This window comes from Piliocolobus tephrosceles, chromosome 17, assembly GCF_002776525.5.
Source record: "Piliocolobus tephrosceles isolate RC106 chromosome 17, ASM277652v3, whole genome shotgun sequence".
Lineage (NCBI taxonomy): Eukaryota > Metazoa > Chordata > Mammalia > Primates > Cercopithecidae > Piliocolobus > Piliocolobus tephrosceles.
Genome location: NC_045450.1, coordinates 42,471,941 through 42,499,049, shown reverse-complemented (window position 1 = coordinate 42,499,049; position 27,109 = coordinate 42,471,941). Strand labels below are relative to the sequence as shown.

Sequence of the window (27,109 nt, the reverse complement as noted above, 5' to 3'; positions counted from 1 at the left end):
TATGCAGAAGTCATACTGGATTAGCGTAGGCCTTACGTCCAATATGACTGGTGTACTTCTAAGAAGAGGGAGATTTGGACACAGAGACATAGATACATAGAGAAAACACCATGTGCAGATGGAAAGAGATTGCTGTGACATGCCCATAAGCCGAGGTGCACTGAAGATCGCCCGCCTCTAGCAGAAGCTGGAAAAGGAAAAGAAGGATTCTCTCCCAGGCCTTCAGGAGGAGTGTGGCCCCGCTAACACCTTGAGTTTGGATTTCTGGCCTCTAGAGCTGTAAAAGGATACAGTCCTTTTTCTTTTACTTTTCATTCTTCTTTTTTATTTTTATTTTATTTTCTATTTTTTGAGATGGAGTCTCTCTCTGTCACCCAGGCTGTAGTGCAGTGGTGTGATCTCAGTTTATTGCAACCTCTACCTCCCAGGTTCAAGCAATTCTCCTGCCTCAGCCTGCTGAGTAGCTGGGATTACAGGCTCCTACCCCTACACCCGGCTAATTTTTACATTTTTAGTAGAGACAGGGTTTCGCCATGTTGGCCAGGCTGCTCTCAAACTCTTGACCTCAGGTGATCTGCCCGCCTCGGCCTCCCAAAGTGCTGGGATTACAGGTGTAAGCCACTGCGCCTGGCCAAGAGAATACGTTTCTGTTGTTTTAAGTCATGCAGTTTGTTGCAGTTTGCTACAGCAGCCCCAGGAAATGAATGCATGTGATAATCCAGAAAAAGCGCTCCATGCCATGGTGCCTGGCATGTAGTGAGTGTGAAGGGTTAGCTGTGATTATTATTGTTCTCATTCTTAGTATTATGGTTCAAGGTCGGTTGTGACGGCCACAGATTTGGTCATAGGGAGACCCTTCTAACCTCCCTGGCCTCAAGTCTTGCTGGGGGTGGGGAGGGATGGGTTCCCTGGTCATGGTTTCCCATGAGCTCCTGCCCGCAATGGGTGGCTGTCCTTCTGGCAGTGGCTGACTTCCACGGATCCCTGAGGGGAGGGTTCTGTTGAGGTTGGTGGGGGTGCCTTCTACGAGTCCTGGTTGTGGGGAGGGGTGGAGGCTGCTTGGTGTGGCAGCTGCCCAGGGCTGGTTTCTGGAGCACAGCTCAGCAGATGCCTCAGGAACCTGTCGGGCAACAACATTCCTCCGCCACTCAGAGCAGCTGGCTGTCACTCGCAGCCCATTGTGGTTTTGTAAGGCGCAGACAAGGAACGTCAGCTGCTTCCCAGCAGGGCCCGTGAGTCACTTCGGCAGCTCTGAGCCCAGAGTTTCCCCTGTGGAGGCCAAAACCCTTGCCTCTCGGCCCAGCTTCTGTCCTGCGACCAAAGGTGGGTCTTCTGAGGCCTTCCTCAAGAGGAAGCCAGGAGGGGCAGGCCCCGGGATCCTGAAGACACACGGGAAGACAGATCCCACCGCGCTTCCCTACTTCCTCAGCCTTCTGCGCTTGAGGCAAGGAGTGTCTTTTGGGTTGACACTTTTCAGGCCTCAGTTTTCTCACCTGTGAATGGAGATGTTGTGAGAACTTGATGAACTTTTAGAAGTGACAGCACCCTCTCCTTTCCTCTCCCCAGCATCTCAGGTAGCAGGTCAAATGGTTCAGAGCCGCTGGTAAGAGGATTTGACCACATCCCTTTCTGTGGGTACGTGGATGGCCACTCATTAACATCAGGACCAAGGAGGCCTCAGGAGGAAAAGGGACAAGACTTCTGAAAACCCTCACCCCAGGTGAAGTTCAAGAATGTAAAAACCTGTTTGTAGCAGGGATGACCCAGCCAAGTTCATCCTCGAATGGACACCGGGGTCTCCGGGCAGCACTCGCCACAGGGCACAGACTTAACCCAGGTGCCAAGCACTGCATGTGTGCCTGAGGTGGGGGAGTGGCAGGAAAGGAGTCTGGGGGTGTTTGGGGGTATGTGTAGTGACTCAGAAGAACTTGCTGATCCCACGGACTCAGGCAACTTGGCCATGGGACAAGCCATGGCTGGGTGGAGTTGGCAGGGGGCAGGACAGACATTTGCTCCCCTTCCCCCAGGCCCCGAGTGGAGTGTTTAGCAGGAATACCCACTTTGCTTACATTTTTGGAGCCTCCGTTTCCAACATCAGGTGCAGCAGCCGCGTAGGGGCACCCCCAGTCTCCCCGGTGAGGGGACTCAGGCATCAGTGTTGGTCTTGGAGGGCATCCTGGTAGAAGAGTCAGGCCAGGCGCCGACGTGGTCCCAGCTCAGCCAGGTTGGGGGTGATGGGCAGAGAGTCTTGTAAGCAGCCCCTGGGGCTTTGGAAAATGCTTGGAGCAGATCCTAGAAAACATGTGGCGGTTGGGGGGTGCGGTGTGGATCTTGAAGCACAGAGATGTACCTGTGACCTTGAGCTAACAGAAGTAACCCGGAGCTACTCTGGTTACAAATGAGCACAATTCTGCCTCCAGTCAGCCTCCCAGGACCCCCACAGCCTTGGGCACCATTTATCCAGGTGGCTTGTTTGCCACCGGGCTCTGTGCATTGCAGGACTGGTTTGGGCAGAGTCTGTTTCTGTGGAGAGAGGCAGGGCTGCTGTGAGAAGTGAAAGGAGGCCACTCCAAGTCCCCAGCCACAACAGACTGCCAGCATCAGCCTCCAAAGATGGTATCAATCCAGCCAGGACAGGGCCAGGCCTGCGGGTTCTAGAGCATGTGCAGAACTTTGTTTCTGAAACTCCTTCCTATCCAAGGCTGGTTCCAGTTCTAGCCATACTTGAATTTTGCTGAGTTTGAGTATCTGCTGTGTACTAGGTTTTGTAGTGGATAAAAAAAGGACAATAATAGGCCAGGCACGGTGGCTCACACCTGTAATCCTAGCATTTTGGGAGGCCAAGGTGGGTGGATTGCTTGAGCTCAGGAGTTCAAGACCAGCCTGGGCAACATGGTAAAACCCCATCTCTACTAAAATACAAACACTTGGGTGTGTTGGTGTATGCCTGTAGTCCCAGCTACTTGGGAGACTGAGGCAGAGGAACTGCTTGAATCTGGGAGGCAGAGGTTGCAGTGAGCTGAGATCGCACCATTGCACTCCAGCCTGAGTGACAGAGCATCTGTCTCCAAAAAAAAAAAAAAAAGAATGACAACAATGGTGGTAGTCCTAATGACAGTGACAGTTTCTTCATCTGTAACATGGGATAATTATAGTACCTGCCTCATAGGTGCTGTAAGGATTAAATGGGATAGTAGCATATAGTACCTGGCACATAGTATGTGCTCAATAAATATTACCTGTTAATGAGGAAACTGAGGCTCAGAGAGGTTAAGGGCCTTACCCTAAGTCACACAGCATGGGAGTCTGAATCAGGGACCTCCAATCTAATGTAGGAGACTGACAGTCCCTCACAGTTGTGAATCCAGTGCTAGGTGAGCTAAGGGAAGGGGAGGTGGTCCTAGGGGACTTCTGACTAGGTATCAGGAGTCCCTACGGAGGAGGTGGTCCTTTCATTGAGTCTCACAGGTAAACAGCTGCAGGTGGAGATGTGGGCGTGGGGGCGGAGCATATGGAAAACTCAAGGACCAGAAAGAGGGTGCCTTGGGGGGTCAGTGGGAGAAAAGGCCAGGCACAGCGGCTGCAGGCAGATGGTGAAGAGCTCTGAATGCATACTGAGGAATGGCCCACAGTGACAAGGACCCCACTGACTGTGCCCTTGAGAGGCAGTGTGGTGCAGCGGTTCAAGACCTGGACTCTGCAGCCAGCCTGCCCCAGTCAAATCTATAGCAGGGGGACAGTAGCGGGATGTACAGGAAGAATAGGCAGGGGTGACTGCACAGCTCCAACCCAGTGCCAGGGTAAATCCCTTCACCTCTGCCTACCTGTCTACCAGGGACTGTGTGGCTTTTATGTCCAGGAGAGCATGGGGTTCCGTCTTCAGGCTGTGACTCTGGAGATGCCTTGAGTCTCCCAAGTCCCCAGGTCTCTTCCTGCTGAAGGCATGTGCTGCAGAGGCTGTGAGGATGCCAAGCCCACCTGCGTGATTAGTGCCGGGTGCAGGGAGTTCCTGGACACATGCAGGATGCCAGGTGGGAGGTTTGCTTCAGAGCATAGGAAATCCTAATTATTGTCATGCAGGTACTCAGCAGGCATGCAGGTTTGACCCCAGGGCTGGGATTCTCAGAAGGTGGTTAGAGTCTCCATTTGTTCACTTAAGACAGGGGCATCCGGTGCCATTTGCCCCAGGAGGTGGGCGTGAAGAGCATAGGACAGGGAGGCGTGGAGGGGGTGGAGTGGCGTGGGGGCAGCGCGTGCTTTCTGGGTTATCTGGAGATTTAGACAGGGACACTGTGCCTCCAAGATCCTCTGAGTTCTCCTTTTCCTTTTTTTTTTTAATTTATTTATTTTTTTATTTTGAGACAAAGCCTTGCTTTGTTGTCCAGGCTGGAGTGTAGTGGTGCAACCTTGGCTCACTGCAACCTCCGCCTCCCGGGTTCAAGCGATTCTCCTGCCTCAGCCTCCCGAGCAGCTAGGATCACAGGCATGCACCACTACGCCTGACTAATTTTTGTATTTTTAGTAGAGATGGGCTTTCGCCATGTTGAGCAGGCTGGTCCCAAACTCCTGACCTCAGGTGCTCCACTAGCTTCAGTCTCCCAAAATGTTGGGATTACAGGTGTGAGCCACTGCGCCCGGCCAGGTTCTCCTTTTTTAACAGTAAGTTGCCCAAACAGTACAAGTGGAATGAGCTCCAGCCTCTTATTGGCCAGTTTAGCCCTCATGATGGATCCCTTGCACCTGTGCCCCTGGCTCAGCATTAGGTCTAGGCTGGGGTTACCTGTTGGGCAAGCAGACATGGCCGGACCAGTTGGTGGGGGCGTCTCACGAGCAGCAGGTATTCCTTACTTATACTTTCTGGAGTGTTAAGATGTTTCTAAGCAACTGAGAACGCCCTGGCCAGCCCGGTGTTTCGGTGCTTCCAGTCCAGGCTTTGTTTCCAGGCCCTCCCTGTCTGAGCAACACCTCACCTCACCCTGACTCACGGGGTCTCTCCCGCTCCGCCTCCAGCAGTTTTCTTGCCACCCTCCCCGCATTCCTCCAGGTCCACACACACCTGCCCTTTGATTCATGGTTCTTTCCTCTCTGAGGAGAGCAAGCACCAGAGGCCAGGGCCGCATCACCTTCCGTCAGCAGCTGGGGCCACCGCCTGCCGCTGGGTGTCTTCACACACACCTTTCCTGGGCTCTGGAGTGAGGCTGCTTAGAAGGGGATGATTGGAGAGGGGCTGGATGCTGAGGGCCCTATTCCAGAAGGCAAATCTCAAAGGCAGCTCTGGCCTGACTTCTTTTTTTTTTTTTTTTTTTTTGAGAGATGGGGTCTCGCTCTGTCACCTAGGCTGCACTGCAGTGGTGTGATCATAGCTCACTACAGCCTTGAACTCCTGGGCTCAAGTGATTCTCTGGCCTCAATCTTTATTTTTTTTTTTTTTTTGAGATGGAGTCTCACTGTCACCCAGGCTAGAGTGCAGTGGCATAATCACAATCTCGGCTCACTGCAACCTATAACTCCCAGGTTCAACTGATTCTCCACAGCCTCCTAAGTAGCTGGGTTTAGAAGCGTGTGCCACCATGCCCGGTTAATTTTTGTATTTTTAGTAGAGACAGGGTTTCACCATGTTGGCCAGGCTGGTCTTGAACTGCTGACTTTAAATGATCCATCTGCCTCAGCCGCCCAAAGTGGTGGGATTACAGGCGTGAGTCACTCCGCTTGGCCCCACACCACAGTCTTCTAAGTAGGTGGGACCATAGGTACGCACCACCATGCCCAGCTAATTTTTAAATGTTTTTGTAGAAATGGAGTCTTGCCATGTTGCCCAGGCTGGTCTCAAACTCCTGACCTCAAGTGATCCTCCCTGCTCTGCCTCCTAAACTGCTGGGATTACAGGCGTGAGCCATCGCGCTTGGCCTGACCTCTGAGTAGGTCTCTCTCTGTCCTGTCTTCCTTCCCTCCTTCCTCCTTTCTCTCTTAAACAGCTTTATTGAGATATAATTATCATACCATAACATTCACCTGTTTAAAGTGTACAATCCAATTGTTTTTAGTGTATTCACAGAGTTGTACAACTGTCACCATAATCTAACTTTAGGACATTTTATCACGCCCCAAAGAAGCCCCATTCATAGTCACTCCTCATTCTCCCTCCCACCTCCCAGGTCCTGGCAACCACTCGATTATTTTCTTTCCGTGGAGTTCCTTGGTGACGCAACTGTGAACAGTGAAGCCAGCCCTAGGTGGCTGAGGTGGGATGGTCCTGCCCTTGGATCAGGTTTTCAGCAAGCAGAATCCCAGAGTGGGCCATCCAGCTGGCCCACTCACTTCCTCGTGGCTGTAGCCCTGAGAAGGTCACCAGTCCTCATTTACCCGGGGAGGGGCATGAAACCCAGAACAGGGAGGAAATCTGACCAAGGTCACATCATGCGTAGAGGACGCAGCTCCTGCTGGCAGTACCCACCATCTCCGGCACTCCAAGCTGCCTTCCCATAGCAGCCCCTACACATCCATGGGCCTCCCACTGGCCTCAGTATCTCCATCTGTACAATGGGAATAATAACACCTACCACACATGTTGCGGGGATTGAATGAAAGCAAAGGCAATCCTGTGTGTAAAGAATTTTTCCCTGTGCCTGGCATGAAGCTGTCCCTCAGCCCATTGCTGAAGTTTAATTAGATTAAATTCCCATCTTGGCATTCAGGATCCTGTACATTCTGGTTGTCTGGGGTGGATGGAAGTTTGTCCCTCCCCTCCCCTAGAAGGTGGCAGATGGAAGCCACTGGAACCACAGGATGCTTGCTGCTTCCTCTCGGTCACCTGGAAGCTGGTGGTGTCGGCAGGGCAGGCGGGAGGTTGACACTAGTGGCGATGACTAAGCACCGAGAGCTGTTGGAGTCTGGTTAATTAGCAGCGTCAAAACTTCCTGTTGCTGTTTGCAAACAAGGGCCACCCCCGGAGGAGGACCAGAGCTAGGGGAGAGGCTGTGCGTCATAGAACCTCAGCAAAGCAATGCTACAGTTTAAAGGCAGCAGCAGCAGTGGTGCTAAGAGTTCAGCATGTGGTCAGGGGCTGTGGCTATGGCTTTCCAGGAGCATGTGGCTTCCCTTATGGCCCCTGTCCCCATCTCCCTACCCAGGAGAAAAAAAATTTTTTCCCCAGCAGTAGCTGATTGACTTATTGCAGAGGAGCCCCAATGAAGTGCCAGGGTGTGAGAGCAGGAATCATGGTGGTGGCACCTGATGAGACTCATCTGTCTAGGATGGGCCAGAGTGTTGAACCTCAGGGTACCGAGGCATTCCAGGACGCCTTGGAAGATCTCTGGGGGCTTAAGAGCAGGCAGGGATTGGGAGCACTGAGACAGTGCTCTCAGACCCACCTGTCCTGGCCCAGCAGACAGAAACACTCCCAGCCTGAGCACCTGGCAGAAGAACCAGATACGCCCCTCTGGTGACAGCCATTGCTCAGATATCTTTATATATGCCTCATGCCTCCCAGGAGAACCAGCCAGGGTGAGAATTCCAGATCCAAGAGAAAAACTGTAAATTAGCGTGAAGAGTAGTTCTCGTCAAAAAATGCTGCCAACAGTGTAAATTTGGTACAGGCCTTCTGAGGGGCAATCTGGCAACATGTTTAGAAAGTGAAAAAAAAATGCTCAGACTCTTTATTCAGAAAGATTTTTTATGAAATTGACAACCTCTCTTCCTCCTTCCCTCCCCACACCAGGGAATGAACGGGCTATGTGGGTGGCAATGGTGACAGCAATGCTGTTTATAAAAGTGACAAAAATGGGAGCTACTCAAATATCAGACCCTATGGAATGGCCAGCTCAGTCAGGGCACAGGCTTTTAGTGGAATATTATGTAGCCATTTAAAACAGTTTTTTGCTGGGTGCAGTGGCTCACAGCTGTAGTTCCAGTACACGGGAGGCTGAGGTGGGAGGATCGCTACAGCTCAGGAGTTTAAGGCTGCAGTGAGCTCTGATTATGCCACCTCACTCCAGCCTGGGTGAGAGAGCGAGACCCCAAATCTAAATAAGTGAATAAATAAAAATACTTCTCAGCCATTTTTATTGAATGCTAGGTGTGCCCCAGACACTGGAACCTCCATTCTGAATGTAACCTTGGCCTTATCCTATGACGTCTGTACTTCAGAAAAATGCAGGCCTGAGGAGGAAAAAGTGACATGGAAAATGCTTATTATAATAATTTTTAAAAACTTTAGAGATGGGGGTCTTGCTATGTTGCCCAGGCTGACCTCAAACTCCTGGGCTTAAGTGATTCTCCCACCTCTGCCTTCCAAGAAGCTGGGCCACAGGCGTGAGCTACCATGCCCAGCACTTACATGATTCAAAGTAAGAAAAGGCAGAGTAAAAAATTCTATCCAGTCTTTGCCTCCCACTATAACTGCAGCTTGTGTTTGCAGAAACGCCAATTGTGTGCCAGATGCTGGGCTGAGGGTGCTATGTGCTTGCTCTAATTTACATCTCACCATAACTCAATGGGTTAGACGGTAGCCCTACTCTCATTTTCACAGGAGGAAACTGAGGCACAGAGGAAGTGACTGAGCCAGTGACTGAGCTCAAACCCAGGCCTACCTGGCCCCAGAACCACCTTTAGCCACTCCTCTATACTGTCATCTCCTTAACACAGAAATGACATCAGCTCATGGTCAGATACTGGAAGGAAAAATCTGGACCAATGACAATAAGTGAAGGGTGGTTTTTGTGTTTTCCCTCTCTCTCTTGATTTCTATTAGATTTGTCCAGAAAAAAAAATTTAAGTTCAAAACCAAAAACTGCCACCTAGAATTTGCAGCAGGTGGGGAGAAGTGAATGAGGAAGTGGGGAAAAATGGGAATGATGTTAATAACGCATGTGCTGGCTTAAAATCCGGAGCTAGAACAATTTAGGAGCAAGGAGGAAAGCGGCAGACCACTTAGTGAGGAGGAGCCCGGAGGCTTCTGGAGGATGGTGACAGGATCCTCGGGCTGGGAGGCGGGCCTGGGGCGGGGCTTATTTGGCCCGTGCTACTCTCAGGGCGGTTATTGCTAAATCTTTTTATTACCTGGTGCTTACGTCCATTATCTCCTCAATGTTTGCATTCCTCTCATTTTTTTTAGACTACAGGAAATGATAAAGGGGGAAAAAACCCACAAAGCCTCGGTTTGCTTTTAGCCTTGGAGTGCTAAGAGGGAGGGAATCTCCGCCAAATTCTTCCTTGAGTCATAAAGAGGTTTTAGGTTCCCCTAAACTGAGAGTTAGGGGAGTACTGTCGAGTTCAGTCATTTTGGCCAATGCAGAAAGGCAGCCACCATTTGGATATTTTAAAGCAAGGTGGTTTTCTTTTTATTTTCTAGTCCCCTTAGAAGGTTTTTTTTTTTTTCCCTCCCTCCCTCTCTCTCTCTTTCTTTCTTTCTTTTTTTGAGACAGGATCTTGCTCTGTTGCCCAGGCTGGAGTACAGTGACATGATCATAGCTCACTGCAGCCTCAAACTCCTGGGCCCAAGCCATCCTCCCACCTCAGCCTCCCGAGTAGCTGGGACCACAGGCTGGTGCCACCACGCCTGGCTAGTTGTTTTGTAGAGACAGGGTCTCAATATATTGCTCAGGCTGGTCTAGAACTCCTGGCCTCAAGCAATCCTCCTGTCTCATGAGCCATCGTGCCTGGCCTGCAAGGTGGTTTTCTTGGGGGAAAGATTGCCTTGGTTCTCTGAAAATGGGAGAACTGTTTTCCCCTGTTAATACAGTTTCTAGAAAGGAAGGGACACAGGGAGCAGGAAGGCAAGAGGGAGATAAAAGAGTGAGAAAAGTACCATTTGTTTAAATATCACTTGAACACCTACGCCTGCTGAGCTGGGTCTAGAGCAGACAAGGATGAGAGGAATTTACAGTCCAGTCAAGGGTCATCCAAGACCACCACCTCTCCATGCGCACTGAGGAGGCTGGCTTCCGGAGAGCTTGCAGCTGTGAGCCTTGTGCCAGACCCCCTGAGGTGCTCAGGTTGAGTCACGTGCCCAAGACCTGCAGTTGGTGACATGCAAAGCTGGAAACCAAATTCATGCTTGTGGGGCTGGGTGCAGGGCCATGCTCTTCGCCTCCAAGAGCTCCTCCACAGGGTTGTGTGTGTGTGTGTGTGTGTGTGTGTGTGTGTGTGTTTGACAGAGTCTTGCTCTGTTGCCCAGGCTGGGTGTAGTGGCATGATCTTTGCTCACTGCAACCTCCACCTCCTGGGTTCAAGCAATTCTCCTGCCTCAGCCTCCTGAGTAGCTGGGATTACAGGCACCCGCCAGCACATCCGGGTAATTTTTGTATTTTTAATAGAGATGGGTTTTCGCCATGTTGGCCAGGCTGGTCTAGAACTCCTGACCTCAGGTGATCGCCCGCCTCAGCCTCCCAAAGTGCTGGGATTACAGGCATGAGACACCGCATCCAGCCTCCTCCGCAGTTCTTTCTGAGATGCTCATGATGAATGATTTCAGAGGTATTGGAAGATTGGAAGATGTGGATTCAAAAAAGCAGCTAATTGGGTCAGGATTACTTAATATGCGGCTCACTCCAGAATGAGTTTCTCCAACTTCAATAAATGTTCTGTTACCCAGAAGCATGAGAGGACACACTTCACAGCTGCAGGGCACTCCTTCCTGACCACATGGAAATAATTGTTAAGGAGCCTTCTCTTACTTCCTTTTGGTAGAAATTATCATTACTTTACATGGGAAGAAAGTCTGTTTGGGTACATTTCATGCACCTGTTCTTCCCTTCTGAATTCTACAGGATCTATGGATTTTATTCAATGAGCATGTCTGTGATACCAGGCCCTGAGCTGGGGTCAGCTGAGGCTTTCCCTGTGATCAAGTCAGGAAAGGATCCTGTCCTGAAGGAGCAGATGGTATAGACAGGAATGCCATCATGATCCAGGGTCAGGGATGCTGCAGGGGGTGGGTTGAGCCCACCTGCTGGTGCCTGGGCGGGTCAAGGAAGGTGACCTCTAAGCTTGAAGGAGGGACAAGCAGGTATGGAATCGACCAGGGAAGGGTTAGTGGAGGCAGATGAGAATGGGGTGAAGGAGAGGGGCTTTCCAGGCAGCGAGGACATTTGCAAAGGCTCGGAGAAGACTTGATCTCAGGTTAAATCATTTAAAGTGGGAAAATCATGTAAATCTTATCTGTGCTTTACTCTGGGTTGCTATGAGAATCAGATTAAACACAATCTGGCTTTTCACTCCCCTTCTTTCCTTTCTTTTGGGGAGCAGAACTCTCAGGCTCTTGGCCACTTCTCTGACGAATACCTGAGCAGTAAGGGGTTTCGGGCCCTTTGAACACAAAGACGGGCCAGGTGTGGTGGTTCACGCTTGTAATCCAAGCACTTTGGGAGGCTGAGGCAGGCAGATCACCTGAGGTCAGGAGTTCAAGATCAGCCGGGCCAACATGGCAAAACCCTGTCTCTACTAAAAATACAAAAATTAGCCGAGCGTGGTGGCGCATGCCTGTAATCCCAGCCACTCAGGAGGCTGAGGCAGGAGAATCGCTTGAACCCAGGAGGCAGAGATTTCAGTGAGCTGAGATTGCGCCACTGCACTCCAGCCTGGGCGACAGAGTAGAGACTCTGTTTCAAACAACAACAACAAAAAAGTCTATGGGCGTACCACCGTGAATGCACCTGATCTTGTCTGAACACAAAGATGGCGCTGCTAGCCCCTGCCTGGGGATGGGGTGGATGTGGGCATGGAATTACAGTGTTCTGGACACTGTGTTTTGTCTGGCCTTCCCTGAGACAGCTGTGCCTCTGCCAGAGGTAGGCAGGAAGGGTTAAGGCTGAGGCAGGAGGTTAAGAGTCCTCCCTCAAGGGTTTAGGACTTCAGTGTTGGGATGGCCAGGTTTCAGCAAAATTTCCACCTTCCCTGCGGCCAGGAAAGTTGGCAGCCTCCTATGTAAATCATCAGCGAAGTTTCTGGGTTAGAAATGACCTTGGAGTCGGTATGTAGTTCCTGGTGACATTGTACATTCTTAAATTCCAACAACCGGGATGGGCATAGTATGGTGGCTCATGCAAATAATCCCAGCACTTTGGGAGGCTGAAGCAGGATGATCGCTTGAGGCTAAGATTCTGAGACCAGCCAGGGCGACAGAGCTAGACCCCGACTCCAGACAATATGTTTTTTTAAAAAAATTGAGTCATGCCGGGTACGGTGGCTCACGCCTTCAATCCCAACACTTTGGGAGGCCAAGGTGGGTGGATCACTTGAGGTCAGCAGTTTGAGACCAGCCTGGCCAACATGGTGAAACCCTGTCTCTACCAAAAATACAAAATATTAGCTGGGTGTGGTGGTTTGTGCCTGTAATCCCACTGCACTGTAGCTTGGATGACAGAGCGAGACTCCGTCTCAAAAAAAAAAAAAAAAAAAAAATTGAGTCAGGCACAGTGATTCACATCTTCACATATGTAATCCCAGGACTTTGGAAAGCCGAGGTAGAAGGATCCCTTGAGCCCAGGAGTTCGAGACCAGCCTGGGCAACGTAGTGAGACACCCCCGTCTCTACTAAAAAAAAAAGAAAAAAATTTAGCTAGGTACAGTGATGTGTGCCTGTAGTCCCAGCTACTCAGGAGGCTAAGGTGGGAGGATCACTTGATCCTGGGAGTTTGAGGCTATAGTGAGCTATGATTGCATTGCTGCACTCCAGCCTGGGCAACAGATCAAGATCTTGTCTCAAAAATGCAACAACGATGAAACAAGTAGTTTTTACATTTCAAATCAGAGTTTTGCTAGAATTCCAAAAATACAACCTCCTTACACTTCAATTTTCTTTTTCCTTCGCTGGTGCTTTGATCTTAGTAAGTTGTTATACCCATATGCATCTGATAGTACTGTGTGAGTACCTACTGTACTCATAGCTCTATCACACACTGCATTTGTGAACAGACTTTCTGAGGCTCACTTTCCTTTCCTGAAACATGGGAATATGACGGTACTGGTGTTCATAGGGTGTTCAGGGTTAAATGGGATTTTGTTTATAAAGAGCTTAGTGCCGTGCCTGACACAGTGTTAGCTTCAATAATGGCATCTATTATGTACACAGAAAAAAAAAAAAAAAAGATTTCTAAGTGTTGGCAGCATTTATCTCCAGTGGGTGGGATATGGTTACAATGAACATCTATTACTTTTGTAATCAAAGCAAAAGAACAATAAATGTTATTATTAATTTAAAAATCTGGCTTTGGCTTTGGTGGGAAGGACCTACAGTTAATGTCAACGTACTGAATCCCTGAGTAAGAAAAAACCTCCAGTTTTGAACCAGGACTTTAAAGACAGACATTCTGCCCTCCCCCCGCCCCCATCAACTCACTGTAATCAAGGGAGTTAGATACTAAATCAGAATTCTAGAGACATTTTGCCTTCATCCACCCTGGCAGTCCCCTGGATCACTGCTGTGTGGAGGGCAGGCAGGGGAATTCAGAGATCTTAACTCCCCAAATAAGGCTTTCTCTCCCATTGGAAGGGTTCTTCGGTGTGGTGTTCAGCTGGAAATCTAACTCTCTAGGGAATGATTCCAGGAGCGTGACATTCACCCTCTATCAGGCCTTCACTGAGGAATCTCAGTTGGCAAATAAAGCATGCACTAGGCTGCTTCCAGCTGGGGGACTGTGACTGTCCTGCTCTGGTGTCCAGAACAAACTGAGGCCCAGGCCCTTGGCTCCGTCTCTGGTCGAGATTCTTGACTGGCAGCCCAGCGCCTGGGCAGCAGTAGGAGATACAACCCACCTGGAGCTGCCCGACCCCCTCCAGTCCTCTCCTTGATCTTCTTGGGCAATCCCCTGACAAGCAGGAAGGGGCAGAGTACCCACCCTCCTGGGATTATCTGCAGAACCATCAGCCTGCACAGGCTGGCTTCAGAGTGACTTGCTTTCTCCTCTTCCGCACCCGGGGGTGTGTGGGGGGTGTGTGTGTGGAGGGTGAGGGAGAATATTGCTGCTGGCTCTGGAATAAAATGCTGCCTCTGTTTGGGAGACAAAGAACAGAGTGGCTCCTCCGGGTCAGCTGTCTCTCCAGGCTGGCCTGGCCTCCCCCAGGCCTCTTCTGAGGCTACAGGCCCCCCAGGAGCAGGGCCTTCTGCAGCCAGGCTGGGAACTGCTGCACCATTGGTGTGTTTTCACCGGAACCTGACGGAATGTTTTAACTTAAGAGACCCCAGGCAGCTTCCTTGCTGGGAAGATATTCATTTGTTGGGGTGGGGCTGGGGGTGCAGAGGTAGGAAGTGCTGTGGCTGGAAGGCTGCCTGGCCAGCGAGTAGGTGGTGGATCGAGTGAGAGGGTGTGCGCTGTAAAACAGGGTGAGTGCATGTGCGCCAGCGTGTGCAAGGACACGGTAAGGGGTGTACATGTACTGTCTCGTAAGAAAAGCATGTGTGTGTGTGTTGGGATGGGAAGACACGTACTGGTATGAGAGCCCGCATGAGATGTGTATGTGTGAGTACTCGCGTGGAAGTTTTGCACTCGGGTTTGAGGCTGTGCAGAAGTACGCATGGCTCACCAGGTGTGGGGCTGTGTGGGCTGCCTCGTGTGAGCCAGCCCATGCGCAGGCATGTTTTGTGAGAGCCTTCAGAGAACGCATGAGCACGTGTGCCAGTGCGAGTGCGGGACGCGGGGAGGCGGGAGAGCCCGAGTGGGAGGCCCCGCGAAGGAGTGGGAGTGGGAGTGGGAGTGGGAGTGCCGGTGGGAGACCTGCGGGGGCGCGCCCGGGCTGACGCGTGCGCGCCAGTGCGCGTGAGTGTGAGCGCGCGCCGCCGCCCCCCCCGTCGGGGTCGGAGCCGGTTGCCATGGGAACGCGCCGCGGCCCGAGTTAATCATTTCCTGTGGAAAGTGTGCGGGAGGGGCGCGAGCGGGCGGGCCGAGGAGGCGGCGGCGTGGAGCTGCCTCCTGCCGGCGGGCCGGGCCAGGCCGAGCCCCGGGCGCTGCGGCGACGCCGGGATTCTGCCTCCGCCAGGCCGGTGAGTGGGGGACCCGGGCGGGCTGGGTGCGGGCGGGGCGCTGGGGCTCCGCCCAGCCCGCCGTTCGGGGAGCCGCGTCCGGGCCGGCCCTGCCCTCGGGACCCCTCTGCCCGGAGCCGCTGGGGGCGCGGGGAGGGAAAGACCCGGGAGACCCAGCCCTGCGAGGTCCCCTCCAGCGCCGTTCAGCCCGAGTCGAGGACCTTGCTGGGAGCTGGACACGGGGGCGGCGTGTCCCGCGGGATCCGAGCAGCTTCGGGACCCCGTTTGGATTTCATTGAACGAGGAGAGCGCAGACCCTACCCGGGATCGGCGTGTCAATCGGCGCCGCCCCCTCCCCTTCTTGGGGTCCCCCCCACCCTCAGGGCTCCTTGGAAGGCTGCCGTTGGGTCCCTCCCACCACGTCCCTTGGGGAGTTCGCTTTTTCTCTGGCAGGGCCTGGGGCGGGGTGCCCCAGCCCAGAGGTTAGGAAGAAGGGCCTTGGCCGGCGCTCTCCGGGCGGTGAGGAATCGGGCCATGACAGCCGCAGCAGTTGTGAGGGTCTCAGCAGGGAGGGCGATCCCAGGACCACCCCCTTAAGCCCCGCATTGCTAATCAGAGCAGAACTCTGGCTGGTGCAGTGAAGGGCCTGGTCCTGGGAGATATTAAAGAGGAAGCTGTGTTTAAATTCTGGAGTACCATTTACTGCCACCCCCCGCCCCCGCCACCTCCATAGCCCAACACTGCTTCAAGATTGCGGGTTGTGGCCACGCCTGGCCCTTTCCCCTTCCCCGGCTTTTCCTCTGCCTGGACAGGGTGAGCACCCATTCTTTTCCAGACCTGTATTCCCCACACCCTTGTTAAAGTAGCCGTCTCCTTCACCAGGGAGAGTCATTTGCTAGGAATGCAGCCTCAGAATGGGGCCCTGCATTTGCAGTGATGGACTTTAGGGGCACAGGGTGGTGAGTTCTGTTGTTCATAGGGGCACTGGGGAGCAGAGGGTTTGAAATCTGGGTTGCCCTGGAAAGCCTAGGATAGATGATGGTGTGCAGGGAGATGGCATTCTCTATACAACTTCCTTGACCTTCTGCCTGCTCTCCCAGGGGGACCAAGCCCTGCCGGCTGCAGTCTCTGGGCAGCTGTCCAGCCTGTCCCCCCAATCTTTGCAATGTCCCTGATGTAAGGCAGGGGGAGTATTGCAGCTCTGCTGCCCTGGTCTAAACCCAGAGCGGCAGAGACCTTCTTCCCCAGCCAGCCCCTCTGCATTCACCCACCACTGGAGTGAAGTCACTGAAAAATAAAATTTTGGAGCTCTTTGTATTATGCCAGTATTGTTCTGAACACTTGGCCTTGTCTAATCTTTAGAGCAACCCTATAAGGTGGAGTTCTCCCCATTTTACAGATGGAGATAATGAGGTACAGAGAGGCAAAGTAATTCTCCCAAGGTCACACATCTAGTAAACAGTGGAGCCAGGTTCTGAACCAGTCCCACTGCCCTCCCCCACGAATTCTAGGTTGGTAGAAGTCCCTGGACACCAGGTTTCATCTCAGATGCCCATGTAAAATGAGAGAGAGAGAGTACTGCTGTCCTGGCCCAGAACCCTGGGCTTAAGATTCCTTGATACTTTTGACCTTCACACCCCCTCAGGCTGCTAAATTCAGCTGCTTTTTCCTCTTCAGGATCTAGCACACACCCTTCCTCTTTCTTCCTGGTATCTTCCTGGCCGCCTCTTCCACTTCCCTTCCTGATAACCACAGAAACGCTATCTCCTTCTGTCCCTGCCCCTCAGACGGAACTGATCTCCCTGAAAGTCTTCTCTGTCCACTGTGGAGTCAGCCTCCAATGCCCTGCACCGTCTCACCTTCCCAGCAGCCAAGCATGCAGATGGACCTGTCTTGCTCCTTCCTTTGCCCATTGGACAGCTGGTCTGCAGGGTTGGTTGTGTGCCCAGCTCTGTGCCAAGCAGCCTGGAGAAGAGGACATTTGGCTGCTCCCCTTGGTTTCTTCCACGCCACACTGGTCCATCTCAGTTTCCTCAGTGGAGCTGGCCCATGTATTTAGATCAGCCTCTGCCCTGTCCTTTGGCCCACATTCCCATCCCCTTCCCAGTAAGACTGTACCCAGGAGCCTCCTAGTTGTTCTCAGTCAAGGAAGGAAGAGACCATGGCTCCCTCGCCAGGTGCCTGGCATTCTTCCAGGGTTGGGCTCTGCAAACGTCAGACACCAGAGCCTCAGGCCCCTAACCCCTGCACCCTTTACTTTTTTTTTTTTTTTTTTTTTTTGCCTCTCAATGCTTTAGTCACTCCTGTCCCTCTGTCTCCCCAGCATGCTCAACTCTCTCCTATTCTAGACACCACATCCTCTCCTTCCCATCCCAGCCAAACACCCCCAAGGAGAAGGAAGTGGCTTCTTCCTCCCCCAGCTCCCTCCCCACTCTTTGAGCCCTCCCAAGTTTGCCATCTGCCCTTCTCCCTCCACAGGCTCAGGCTTTCTGCCTGTCTGGGCTTCCAGTCCTCCACGTCTGTGGCATGGTACACTGGGCACTGACCAACCTCTCCTTCCCACTTACACTTCAGTCACTTCTGAAAACTCTGTACTTGCCTGGAGCTCCTGTTCCTCTCTCACCTTCTTTCTGCGGCTTTCCACCCCCGGTGAGCCCTGTTATCACATGGCTGTCTCCTCTTGCTCAGGCTTTGATGATTGCCTCCTCACCTGTGGCACTGGTGGCCCTGTTTAGCTCTGAGTCTGTGTCCAGCCCTGACCTCTCTTCCAGGCTTCATTTCAAGCTTGTGTGTGTTCATTTCAGAACGTTCACCCCACAAGCCATCCCAGAGTGCTTAGTGTGGGTGCAGCTGCAGGCTGGGTGCAATGGGGCTGCAAACATGAATGTGTGTGAGCTGTGGGACCCATCGTGGGTCAGGGGAGGTGGACACCCTTCAAATAGCTATCTTCACTTCTTGGCAGGAAGTGGCCACTGCAGTGAGGGATGGGGAGAGTAGCTGACAGCCCAGAAAGCTCCACTAGGAAGTCCTTCGGTTACCCCCATCTCAATCTTAAAACCCTATGTTGCCTCTCTGAGCTGACTTCGCTTCTTCTGTAAATGATATTACTATCTGAGTCTGGGACTGTAGCATGATCACCTTAAATGCCCTCAAGGTTGCTTTGCACAAAGTAGGTGCTCAATAAAGACTTGTACAGGGAGTATCCGAGCTCTGTTCATTTGTTCAGTTCATGAGGGAACTATCCCTGACTGAAGCTTTCTATCCCTGACCAATGCTCCCCATCCGCCTCCATTCCCCATACCACCTGGTGCCTGGCCCGCACCTGCAACCTCCAGCAGCCTGCTCAGACTAAGGGTTTTTGAAGTGTTTATCTCCCTTCTGACCGGGAGCTTTCAGGCCTCATCTCTTCTGATCCAAAAGAACCCCTGGCAGACGCCTGGCACCCAGTAGGCATTATTAAATGAAGACTGAATGAATCTTTGTATCTCAACACCCATACGGTGCCTGCCACATGCTAGGCACAGAGCGCAGCCTAGTCGAATACATGAATGAGAACTTGCTGTATATAGACTTCACTTGTCACTGGCCACAGTCAGGGCCCTTTTGAGTCCCTCCTCGGTGAAATGTTAATATTCAGAGCATTCACTGCTTTGCTGACAGACCTTAGGCAGAGGAGCCTGAAGCCTAAGGGTTAAGAATGTGGTTAAGTGCAATTAGAAAATTAGATGTCTTGGAGGAAAAGGATTAGACTTACTGAGACGCTGCTGACTCGCGGTGCCTCCTCTGTGTGGGGCTAGGACCTGGCTTGTCCTCATGCTGCCAGGCTCAGCGTGGAAGGGCTCAGGTGTGGGGTCTCAGGCACAGCTGAAATGCTCCTTTCCCACTTTGGAGCCTCCATATTCGGAAACAAATATCCCCAAAAGGCAACAAACAGGCCCCATTTCATCCTGCGAGCCCTGGGGTCTTTGGGGAACAGTGCAGTTGGAGCTGCTGCCCTGGGTAACCAGCGACCGGTGGGGCGTAGACCCTTCCAGATGACTGGCTCTGCCCGAGGTGCAGTCGTGCTGGTCCGTGATCTTCAAGCTCATCTCCCCTTGTTCTCTCCGCAGGCTGCCCGGTGCCCCGAGGAGGCTGCTGAGCCCCAGGCCATGGTCCCCTCTCGCAGGACGTGGAACCTGGGAGCCACGCCCTCGCTGCGGGGCCTGTGGAGAGTGGGCCGGGCCCCGGAGCCCGAGCCGGGGATGGCTCGCCCCGCCCCAGCCCCAGCCAGCCCGGCCGCCCGCCCTTTCCCACACACCGGCCCGGGGAGGTTGAGAACTGGTGAGTCCGCATTTTTAAAATGCCTCTTTATTTCCCTTCCTTCCTCCAGATACCAGAGATGAGACTGAGGTTTCTCACCGATTCCTAAGCCCAGTCAGAGCTGTCAGGTAATTACAGGGTAACCGACAGCCCAGAGCCGGGCGGGCGTGGAGCCGGAGCGTCAGTCTCGCCAGGTGCTCTTTCCCTGCGCCCCTGTCTGGAAAGAGGAGACCTGGAAGCCGGGTTAAACTTTAACACAGGTCGGGCACAGAGCAGGGGGATCAGCTGCGTTCCCTCTGGCCAAGCTGGTCAGAGCTCTGCGGGCTGCCGTCCTTGGCCAAAAGCGTATGGGCTCACTCCGGTCTCTGCCCAGGCTGGTAAACAAGGTAGGTGAAGTGGCTGCCCGGGCACCAAGCGCCGCTGACACTTGATCCTGCCTGGGCTGGCCCCTGGATGGCGTTGGGAGTGGACCGAGGCTGCTCCGGAACGTGGCCTGGCGGGACTTGGGGGCCATGTGCTCATTTCAGGTGTTTCTGTAGAGACCCTGACAGCAGGTGGGCAGGGGTCCCAGAGTCTTGGCCCCCAGTGTCTCCCTGGGGAGCTGTCAGTGCCAGCTCGCCTTTCTGGGTCACGTCCCCCGGTGCTGCGAAAGTCAAGAAGTGAGCGGCTTCTCTGATTCAGGGCAGGGACTGGATTGACGGGGCTAGGGAGCTGCCCGTGACCCTCTCCCGAGGCGTGGGCAGGTTGCCCTGGTAGTGTGGGTGAGAGAGCTCTCCAGGCAACGTGCCTTCAGGGGTCTGCTCCCTGTCCCTCGTGACTTACAGGAACAGAGTCTAGACTGCCAGCCTGTGAGGGCTAGCAGAGTCCCTCTGGGCCATTAGGTCCAAGCCCCTTGGTGCACAGAAGGGGAAACTGAGGCCCAGAGAGGGCACACAGCAAACTCCTATTCAGCCCTCTTTCCCACCACATTTGTGCTGTCAGTGGCAGCTGGACTGATACCTGCTGAGGTCTCTCTGCTTCTATGGTTGTCTGGGGCTGGCTGCTCCCAAGCAGCACAGCCAGGCTGGGGATGACCCAGGGCCCTCGGGAAAAGCCTGGGCTTTTGGGCCAGGTAGCCCAGTTGTCTGAAAGGGGCAGAGGATGGCCTGTACCCCATAAGGTTGTCGTAAGGATTACAAATGTAATATGAATGAGTATTGCTTTTCTGGTAAAACAAAAACATTTTCCCTTCGAATACTTAAAACACATAGAAAAATATCAAAAAGGAAATAAAAATCACAAGCTAGTCACTGAACATTTTATGTAGTGCCTTGTAGTCATGTGTGTCTGTGTGTGTGTGTGTGTGTGTGTGTGTGCATATAGGTATTTGAAATATTGCGTTATCTCACCTTTCTAACCTGAAGGAAAAAATTGGGTATTATGAAGATTATATGACCATACAGACTTTTATCCACTTAAAAAATTTAAGATAAAGGTCAGATGAAATCCTGTGTGTGAAATGCAAGCACCATGCCTGCCACTGGACCTCAGCCAGCTCAGCTGCCCCAGGCCCCTCTGAGCTCCCCAACCAACCCCCATATTGCCACCCTGAGAGTCGGCTGGCAGAGGATTGGTTAGCACATGAGATTTGAATCCTGGCTCCTGTGACCCTGGGCACATTGTTAACCCTTCAGGGCTTCCGGTTCTTTGCCTGTCAGTTTGGGAGAATGCCCCCCACCTCCCTGGGGAGTTGTGAGGAGCTGATGGCAACTGTAGTCTTATTGGCCTGTACTGTGGGCCCTTTCTGTGTGCCTGGCACTACATGGGCACCACATGTATCTCATCCATTTGATCCTCACCACAGGGCTGTGAAGTTGTCCCCATTTTATTGACAAGCAAACTGAGGATCAAGAAGGTCTGTAAAGGCTGGGTGCTGTGGCTCACGCCTGTAATCCCTTGGCACTTTGGGAAGCCAAGGCGGGCAGATCACTTGAGGTTAGGAGTTCGAGACCAGCCTGGCCAACATGGTGAAACTCCATATCTACTAAAAGTACAAAACTTAGTTGGGCTGGTGGTGCATGCCTGTAGTCCCAGCTATTCGGGAGGCTGAGGTGTAAGAATTGCTTGAACTTGGGAGGCGGAGGTTGCAGTGAGCCAAGATCGCATCACTGCACTCCAGCCTGGGCAACAGAGAGAGACCCTGTCTCAAAAAAAAAAAAAAGAAAGAAAAAGAAAAAAAAATGTGTGTAAGGCTTGAAAAGCACTTGGCCCAGTGGCTGGCACTTGGGATATTGTTACGCCCCAGGGTAGTGGCTCTGCAGTGTGCCTCATGACTCGTGAGGCTGGCCCCCATCCCACCCTGTTCAGCCCTGCAGGTGGAGGTGGGTGGCTGGGGCATTGCTGCCACAGCCCGCCCTCTCTCCCATGGGTGAGGGAGGCAGTGTGTCAGAGGCACAAAGGGATGCACGTTAGCTGGTTCTGAATATGCTTGGGGAAGCAACGGAGTCTGGGCCACCAGGTGTGGATTTGGTCTTAATGAAGTCAGGGAAGAAATTGCCACCTAGAGGCAGCCGGGGTAATAAAGCCATAGCCCCTGTGCGAGTCCTCAAAGCTTCGTGCAGGCTGGCTGGCATCGGCTTCCTTCCATTGCCCTGCTGAGCAGGTGCCTGCCCCAAAAGCCACTGTGAGTAGGGGAGCCTCCAGTGGGGTATTGGGCCCCCTCCAGAAGAGAATCTTGGGGCGGCTTTCGGTAAGAAAGGAGTGTAGCCCCTGCCCCCAGCCAGGCCTTCCCCTCTGTGCAGGGCAGGCGTGTAAGGGTGTGTGAGCTCCTCCTGGCCTCATCTGGACCAGCCAGGGGTGTGTGAAAGCTGAGGTCAGCTGCGGCCCTGGCCAGTGGTCCATGGCTAGCAGTCTTCGGCCAGCTGTCGGAGTGTCTCACCTATCTCTCTGTCCTGGGACAGGGCGTGGAAAAGATACCCCAGTCTGCGGTGACGAGGACTCCAGTGCCCGAAGTGCAGCTCGCCCGGCCCTAGCTCAGTGCCGAGCCCTTAGCGTGGACTGGGCTGGCCCCGGAAGCCCCCACGGGCTCTACCTGACCCTACAGGTAAGCGCTGGGGCCTTCCAGGCTGCATGTGCCTTGGCTCTCTGAGCTCCAGTGACTGGGTTGCTGCCAGGTTCCTGGGGGTAGGAAGCACCAGGGGAGAGCCAGGGACCCGCCTCGCACCTCTCTGCTAGGCCCCTCGTGACCCCTCTGCATGTGAGCCTGCTTTATTAAGTCAGACAGGGGAAATCTCACAGGAGCTGACAGGAACTTTTCAGCCATGCCCTGGCTGAGGTGTTAAAGTGGGAAGCATGGGGCCTTAGCTGAGGTGGGCAGAGCTTGGAGAAGGTATTGGGAAAACAGGCAGGTTTAGGGTAGTTAGTTATTCTCAAACATGGTTGTGTGAGTATTTCCTTGTATTTCCTTGGGAATATTTCCTTGTTTGAAGTGAAAATTCAAAGCTAGATGGGGGATTCACTAAAACTTGGGGTCTTCTCCCTTGTAGTTATCATGAAGTGACTTTAAAAAGACAAAGTAAGGCTGGGTGCAGTGGCTCAGGCCTGTAATCTCACCACTTTGGGAGGCTGAGGTAGCAAGATCGCTTGAGCCCACGAGTTCATGACCAGCCTGGACAATATAGTGAGACCCCATCTCTGTAAAAAGAAAAATAAAAAATTAGCTGGGCATGGTGGTTCCTATAGTCCCAGCTACTCAGGAGGCTGGAGTGGGAGGATCGCTTGAGCCCAGGAGGTTGAGGCTGCAGTGAGCTGTGATTGCACCACTGCACTCCAGCCTGGGTGGCAGAGTTAGACCCTGTCTCAAAAAAAAAAAAAAACAACAACAAAAAAAGATAAACTTTACATATATAAGTATATTTGGCTATAGAAATAATACATAATGATAATAGTAGTAAGAGCTGCTATTTATCAAACATGGACTTTGTGCCAGGCATTAAAGATCTCATGTCAGTCCTCATGATATTCATAACAGTCTCAGGATACAGTATTTGATCTGAGCTTTATAGATGAGGATGTGGAGGCTCAGAGAGGTTAAGTTACTGGCTGCTGGTCACATATTTGACCATTCAACACAACTAGCCTTGTAACAGGGCAGAGATACAATTGCCCAGAAACTGCCTCTCATAGTCCTCTTTGAGAAATCCACTATTAAGTATTTGGTGTTTATTTATTTATCTTTCCTATATCGAACCACTTAATTATATTTACATGATTTTTATTTTTGAGATGGAGTCTCATTCACTCTGTTGCCCAGGCTGGAGTGCAGTGGCGTGATCTTGACTGCAACATCAGCCTCCTAGGTTCAAGTGATTCTCCTACCTCAGCCTCCTGAGTAGCTGGAGTAGCACCACCACACCTGGCTAATTTTTGTATTTTTAGTAGAGATAAGGTTTCACCATTTCACCATGTTGGCCAAGCTGATCTTGAACTCTTTTTTTTTTTTTTTTTTTTTTTGAGACGGAGTCTTGCTCTTGAGTGCAATGGCATGATCTCAGCTCACTGCAACCTCTGCCTCTCGGATTCAAGTGATTCTCCTGTCTCAGCCTCGCGAGTAGCTAAAATTACAGGCGCGCACCACCATGCCCAGCTAATGTTTGTATTTTTAGTAGAGACAGGGTTTCATCATGTTGGCCAGGCTGGTCATGAACTCCTAACCTCAAGTGATCTGCCCACCTCAGCCTCCCAAAGTGCTGGGATTACAGGTGTGAGCCACTCAGCCATATTTATATGGTTTTTTTTTTTTTTTTTTTTTTTTTTGAGACAGAGTCTCACTCTATTGCCCAGGTTGGAGTGCAGTGGCATTATCTCAGCCCACTGCAACCTTCACCTCTCAGGTTCAAGTGATTCTTATGCCTCAGCCTCTCGAGTAGCTGGGACTACAGGCATGCACCACCACACCTGGCTAATTTTTGTATTTTTAGTAGAGATGGAGTTTCACCATGTTGGCCAGGCTGGTCTCGAATTCCTGACCTCAAGTGATCTGCCCACCTGGGCCTCCCAAGGTTCTGGGATTACAGGCATGACCCACAGTGCTCAATGCATATTTATATGATTTTTATTATTTATTTTACATGTTATTCTGTGACTAGCTCTTTCCCTCAAGTAACTCCTCGTAATCTCTTCATGCTCATCAACATATAGAGAACTACCCTTTTTTTTTTTTTTTTTTTTTTTTTTTTTTTTGAGCAAGGTCTGGTTCTATTGCCCAGGCTGGAATTCAGTGGTACAATCTCACTGCAACCTCCAGCCACCTTCCTGAGTAGCTGGGACTACTCAGGCATGTGCCACCATGCCCGGCTAATTTTTGTAATTTTTGTAGAGATGGAGGTTTCATCATGTTGCCCAGGCTGGTCCTGAACTTGTGGGCTCTGCCTTGGCTTCCCAAAGTGGTGGGATTACAGGTGTGAGCCATCACGCCCAGCCCTACCTCTCTCTTTTACACTGCTGCATAATAGTCTACTTCAGGACTTATCATACGTTATTTATAACAGATCCTCTGTATTGTTTCTGATTGCAGTGAGCTCCTTAAACAAATATCTGTGCTGTGTTCATGCAGCAATAGCTTTGAGTATTTTCAGGGCAGTACAAGCTCTGCCCATTCTTAATTAATGCATTCGTTCAACAGATTATTTAGAATGTGCCAGTCTGGGCTAGGGTCAGAGGTGCAGTGCAGAAAGAAACAAGAGGGTCTAGCAGAGGCACCAGAGAGTGACCAAATAATCATGAAGGGATGAAGGCAAACCAGGCAGGGGCCAAGAAGGCTGTGGCAGAAGATCGACACCAGAGTCATCTGGGGGTGCTGCTAAGGCCCACCCACCAAGAAAACCATTCCACTAGAGGGCCCACCACTCCCCCACGTTCTCCTGACCGTCCACACACACTGATTCTGCCCTTTCTGGAAGCCACATTTTCACAGAGCCTTGAAGGAACGTGTACAAATGGTGGGCAGGATGGAGTGTGGAAAACACATACCATTCAAGGGGACATATCCTCCCTGGTGCCTGTGGATGTCCAGGCCTGGGTAGCTTGTTTTCCCAGCCCCTGATCTGAACATGGATGCAGGGGTTGATGTTGCTTCAGGGGCAGTCTTGTGTTTCGAGGTGTTTCTTGTCTCTTCTCATGTGATTCATCTGAAAACTGAACCAAAAGCTTCTTCTTTTATCTGTTCAAATCTGCTAGAAAAGCAGGTCTGGTGAGAGAACAGTTAAAGAAACCCGAGGACCCACTCTTTGCTCTGTCTTGAGCCATCCATAGTTAAATTGGAAGGCGGCAGTCAGAAACCCACAGCCTCGAGTTGGGTGGTGGCTCTGTTCTTGAGCTTTGATTATGGGGTGCTGAGTTGCGGTTGCAGCTGAGTCCTGGGGTCAGCAGATCTGCTGAAGATCTCTGGGATGCTGGCACCAGCAACTAGCTTCCACGTTCACATCCTGGTGGGCCCCCACAAAGCTCCATTATGCGGTAGGTGCTTCAGGATTGAAGATGTGGGGCCAGGGTGGGTCCCAAGCACAGTGCGGCGACCTGGTGGCCTTAGTGACACCCCCTCCCTAGGCTCTGTCCAGCAGTTAAAACCTGAGCTGCACCCCACAGAGGCGCTGCAGAAACTCCCAACCCCCCAGGGCCCCGTCTGTCCTTCCTGTGGCTTGGCCAACGGGCCAGAAATAGTGTAACCTTTGCCCTGGCTGGCAAATGGAAACTTCCAGCTGCTGTCCTTGCCGCCATGGATCACAAGCCTGCTAGCGATGGTGTGGCAGTTGGTCACAGGGTGGGGACAAAATTAAGTCGGAGGGAATTTTCTATTTTCTTTTTGAGACACAGTCTTGAGCTGTCACCCAGGCTAGATTGCAGTGGTGCAATCTCAGCTCACTGCAACCTCCACCTCCTGGGTTCAGTGATTCTCCTGCCTCAGCTTCCCGAGTATCTGCGATTACAGGTGCCTGCCACTACGCCCGGCTAGTTTTTTTTCTATTTTTAGTAGAGACAGGGTTTCGCCATGCTGGCCATGCTGGTCTTGAACTCCTGACCTCAGGTGATCCGCCCGCCTCAGCCTCTCAAAGTGCTGGGATTAAAGGTGTGAGCCACTGCGCCCAGCACGAATATTCCTAAATATAAGAGATGTGTCCCCCACCCGCCCTTCTCAAGTGGAGCTCGGGGTCGAGAGAAGGAGGGGGTGCATTTTGGGCTAAGGAGCCTGCTGATGTCACTTTTCTTGTCTTTTCAATTATCTGTATTGGCTTTTTGAATGGCAAAGTAAAAAAATGTAAAGATTACAGGAATCATGTCCTGATAATACTTACCTCATATCAAGCTCTTACTATGTGCCGGGCGCCCTCTGGGGACTTGGCTGCAATTGTCTGTTACTCTTCACACAAGCTCAATGCGGTCCTGTTATTACCATTTTTATTTTAAGAATGAGGAGAACGCAGCTTCAAGAAGGTAAGTAACTTGCCCAACGTCACACAGCTTAGCTGAGGAAGAACCAGGCTTCACACACAGGCCTTGCCGCCTCTAGACTATGTGTTTATTTTTTAGAGTGAGCACTTTCAAAAGAGTAACTTTTTTTTTGTTTTGAATTTAAAGGTCACAAAGACACACAGAAATTGTCTGCTATCTCTCTTCCAAGATAACCTCTGTTGATATGGGGGAAAAAAAAAGTGCTGGGCATGTTAGGACTACAAGCATGAGCCACCATGCTTGTGTTAGCCTGGGAGGCTGAGGCAGGAGGATCAGTTGAGCCCAGGAGTTTGAGACCAGCCTGGGAAACATGGCAAAACCCCATCTCTACACAAAAAATACAAAAATCAGCTAGTCATGGTGGTG

At 51.9% G+C, this 27,109-nt stretch overlaps 2 protein-coding genes across 9 annotated transcripts in view; one reads left to right on the top strand and one right to left on the bottom strand.

The window, feature by feature from the left end:
• Window positions 1-1,237: 1,237 nt before the first annotated feature.
• On the bottom strand, window positions 1,238-6,633 carry LOC111541462. The gene is given in 7 exon segments (XM_023210402.2): window positions 1,238-1,379; window positions 2,070-2,142; window positions 2,145-2,244; window positions 2,247-2,292; window positions 3,825-3,993; window positions 3,996-4,043; window positions 6,561-6,633. Coding segments are annotated over 7 exon segments (651 nt in total).
• Window positions 6,634-14,737: 8,104 nt separating this feature from the next.
• Window positions 14,738-27,109, top strand: part of KIFC3 (kinesin family member C3) — a 44,626-nt gene continuing 32,254 nt past the window's right edge. For 4 of the 8 annotated variants that reach the window (XM_023210050.2, XM_023210048.2, XM_031934449.1 and 1 more), the window contains exons 1-3: window positions 14,738-14,977; window positions 19,066-19,276; window positions 22,195-22,337. In XM_023210050.2, the coding sequence (XP_023065818.1) occupies window positions 19,105-19,276; window positions 22,195-22,337 (315 nt within the window). In that variant the 5' untranslated portion in view covers window positions 14,738-14,977; window positions 19,066-19,104. Of the gene's footprint in view, window positions 14,978-19,065; window positions 19,277-19,323; window positions 19,642-22,194; window positions 22,338-27,109 lie in introns of those variants that run through there. The other 4 variants (XM_031934451.1, XM_023210051.2, XM_023210053.1 and 1 more) reach the window with 4 other exon arrangements.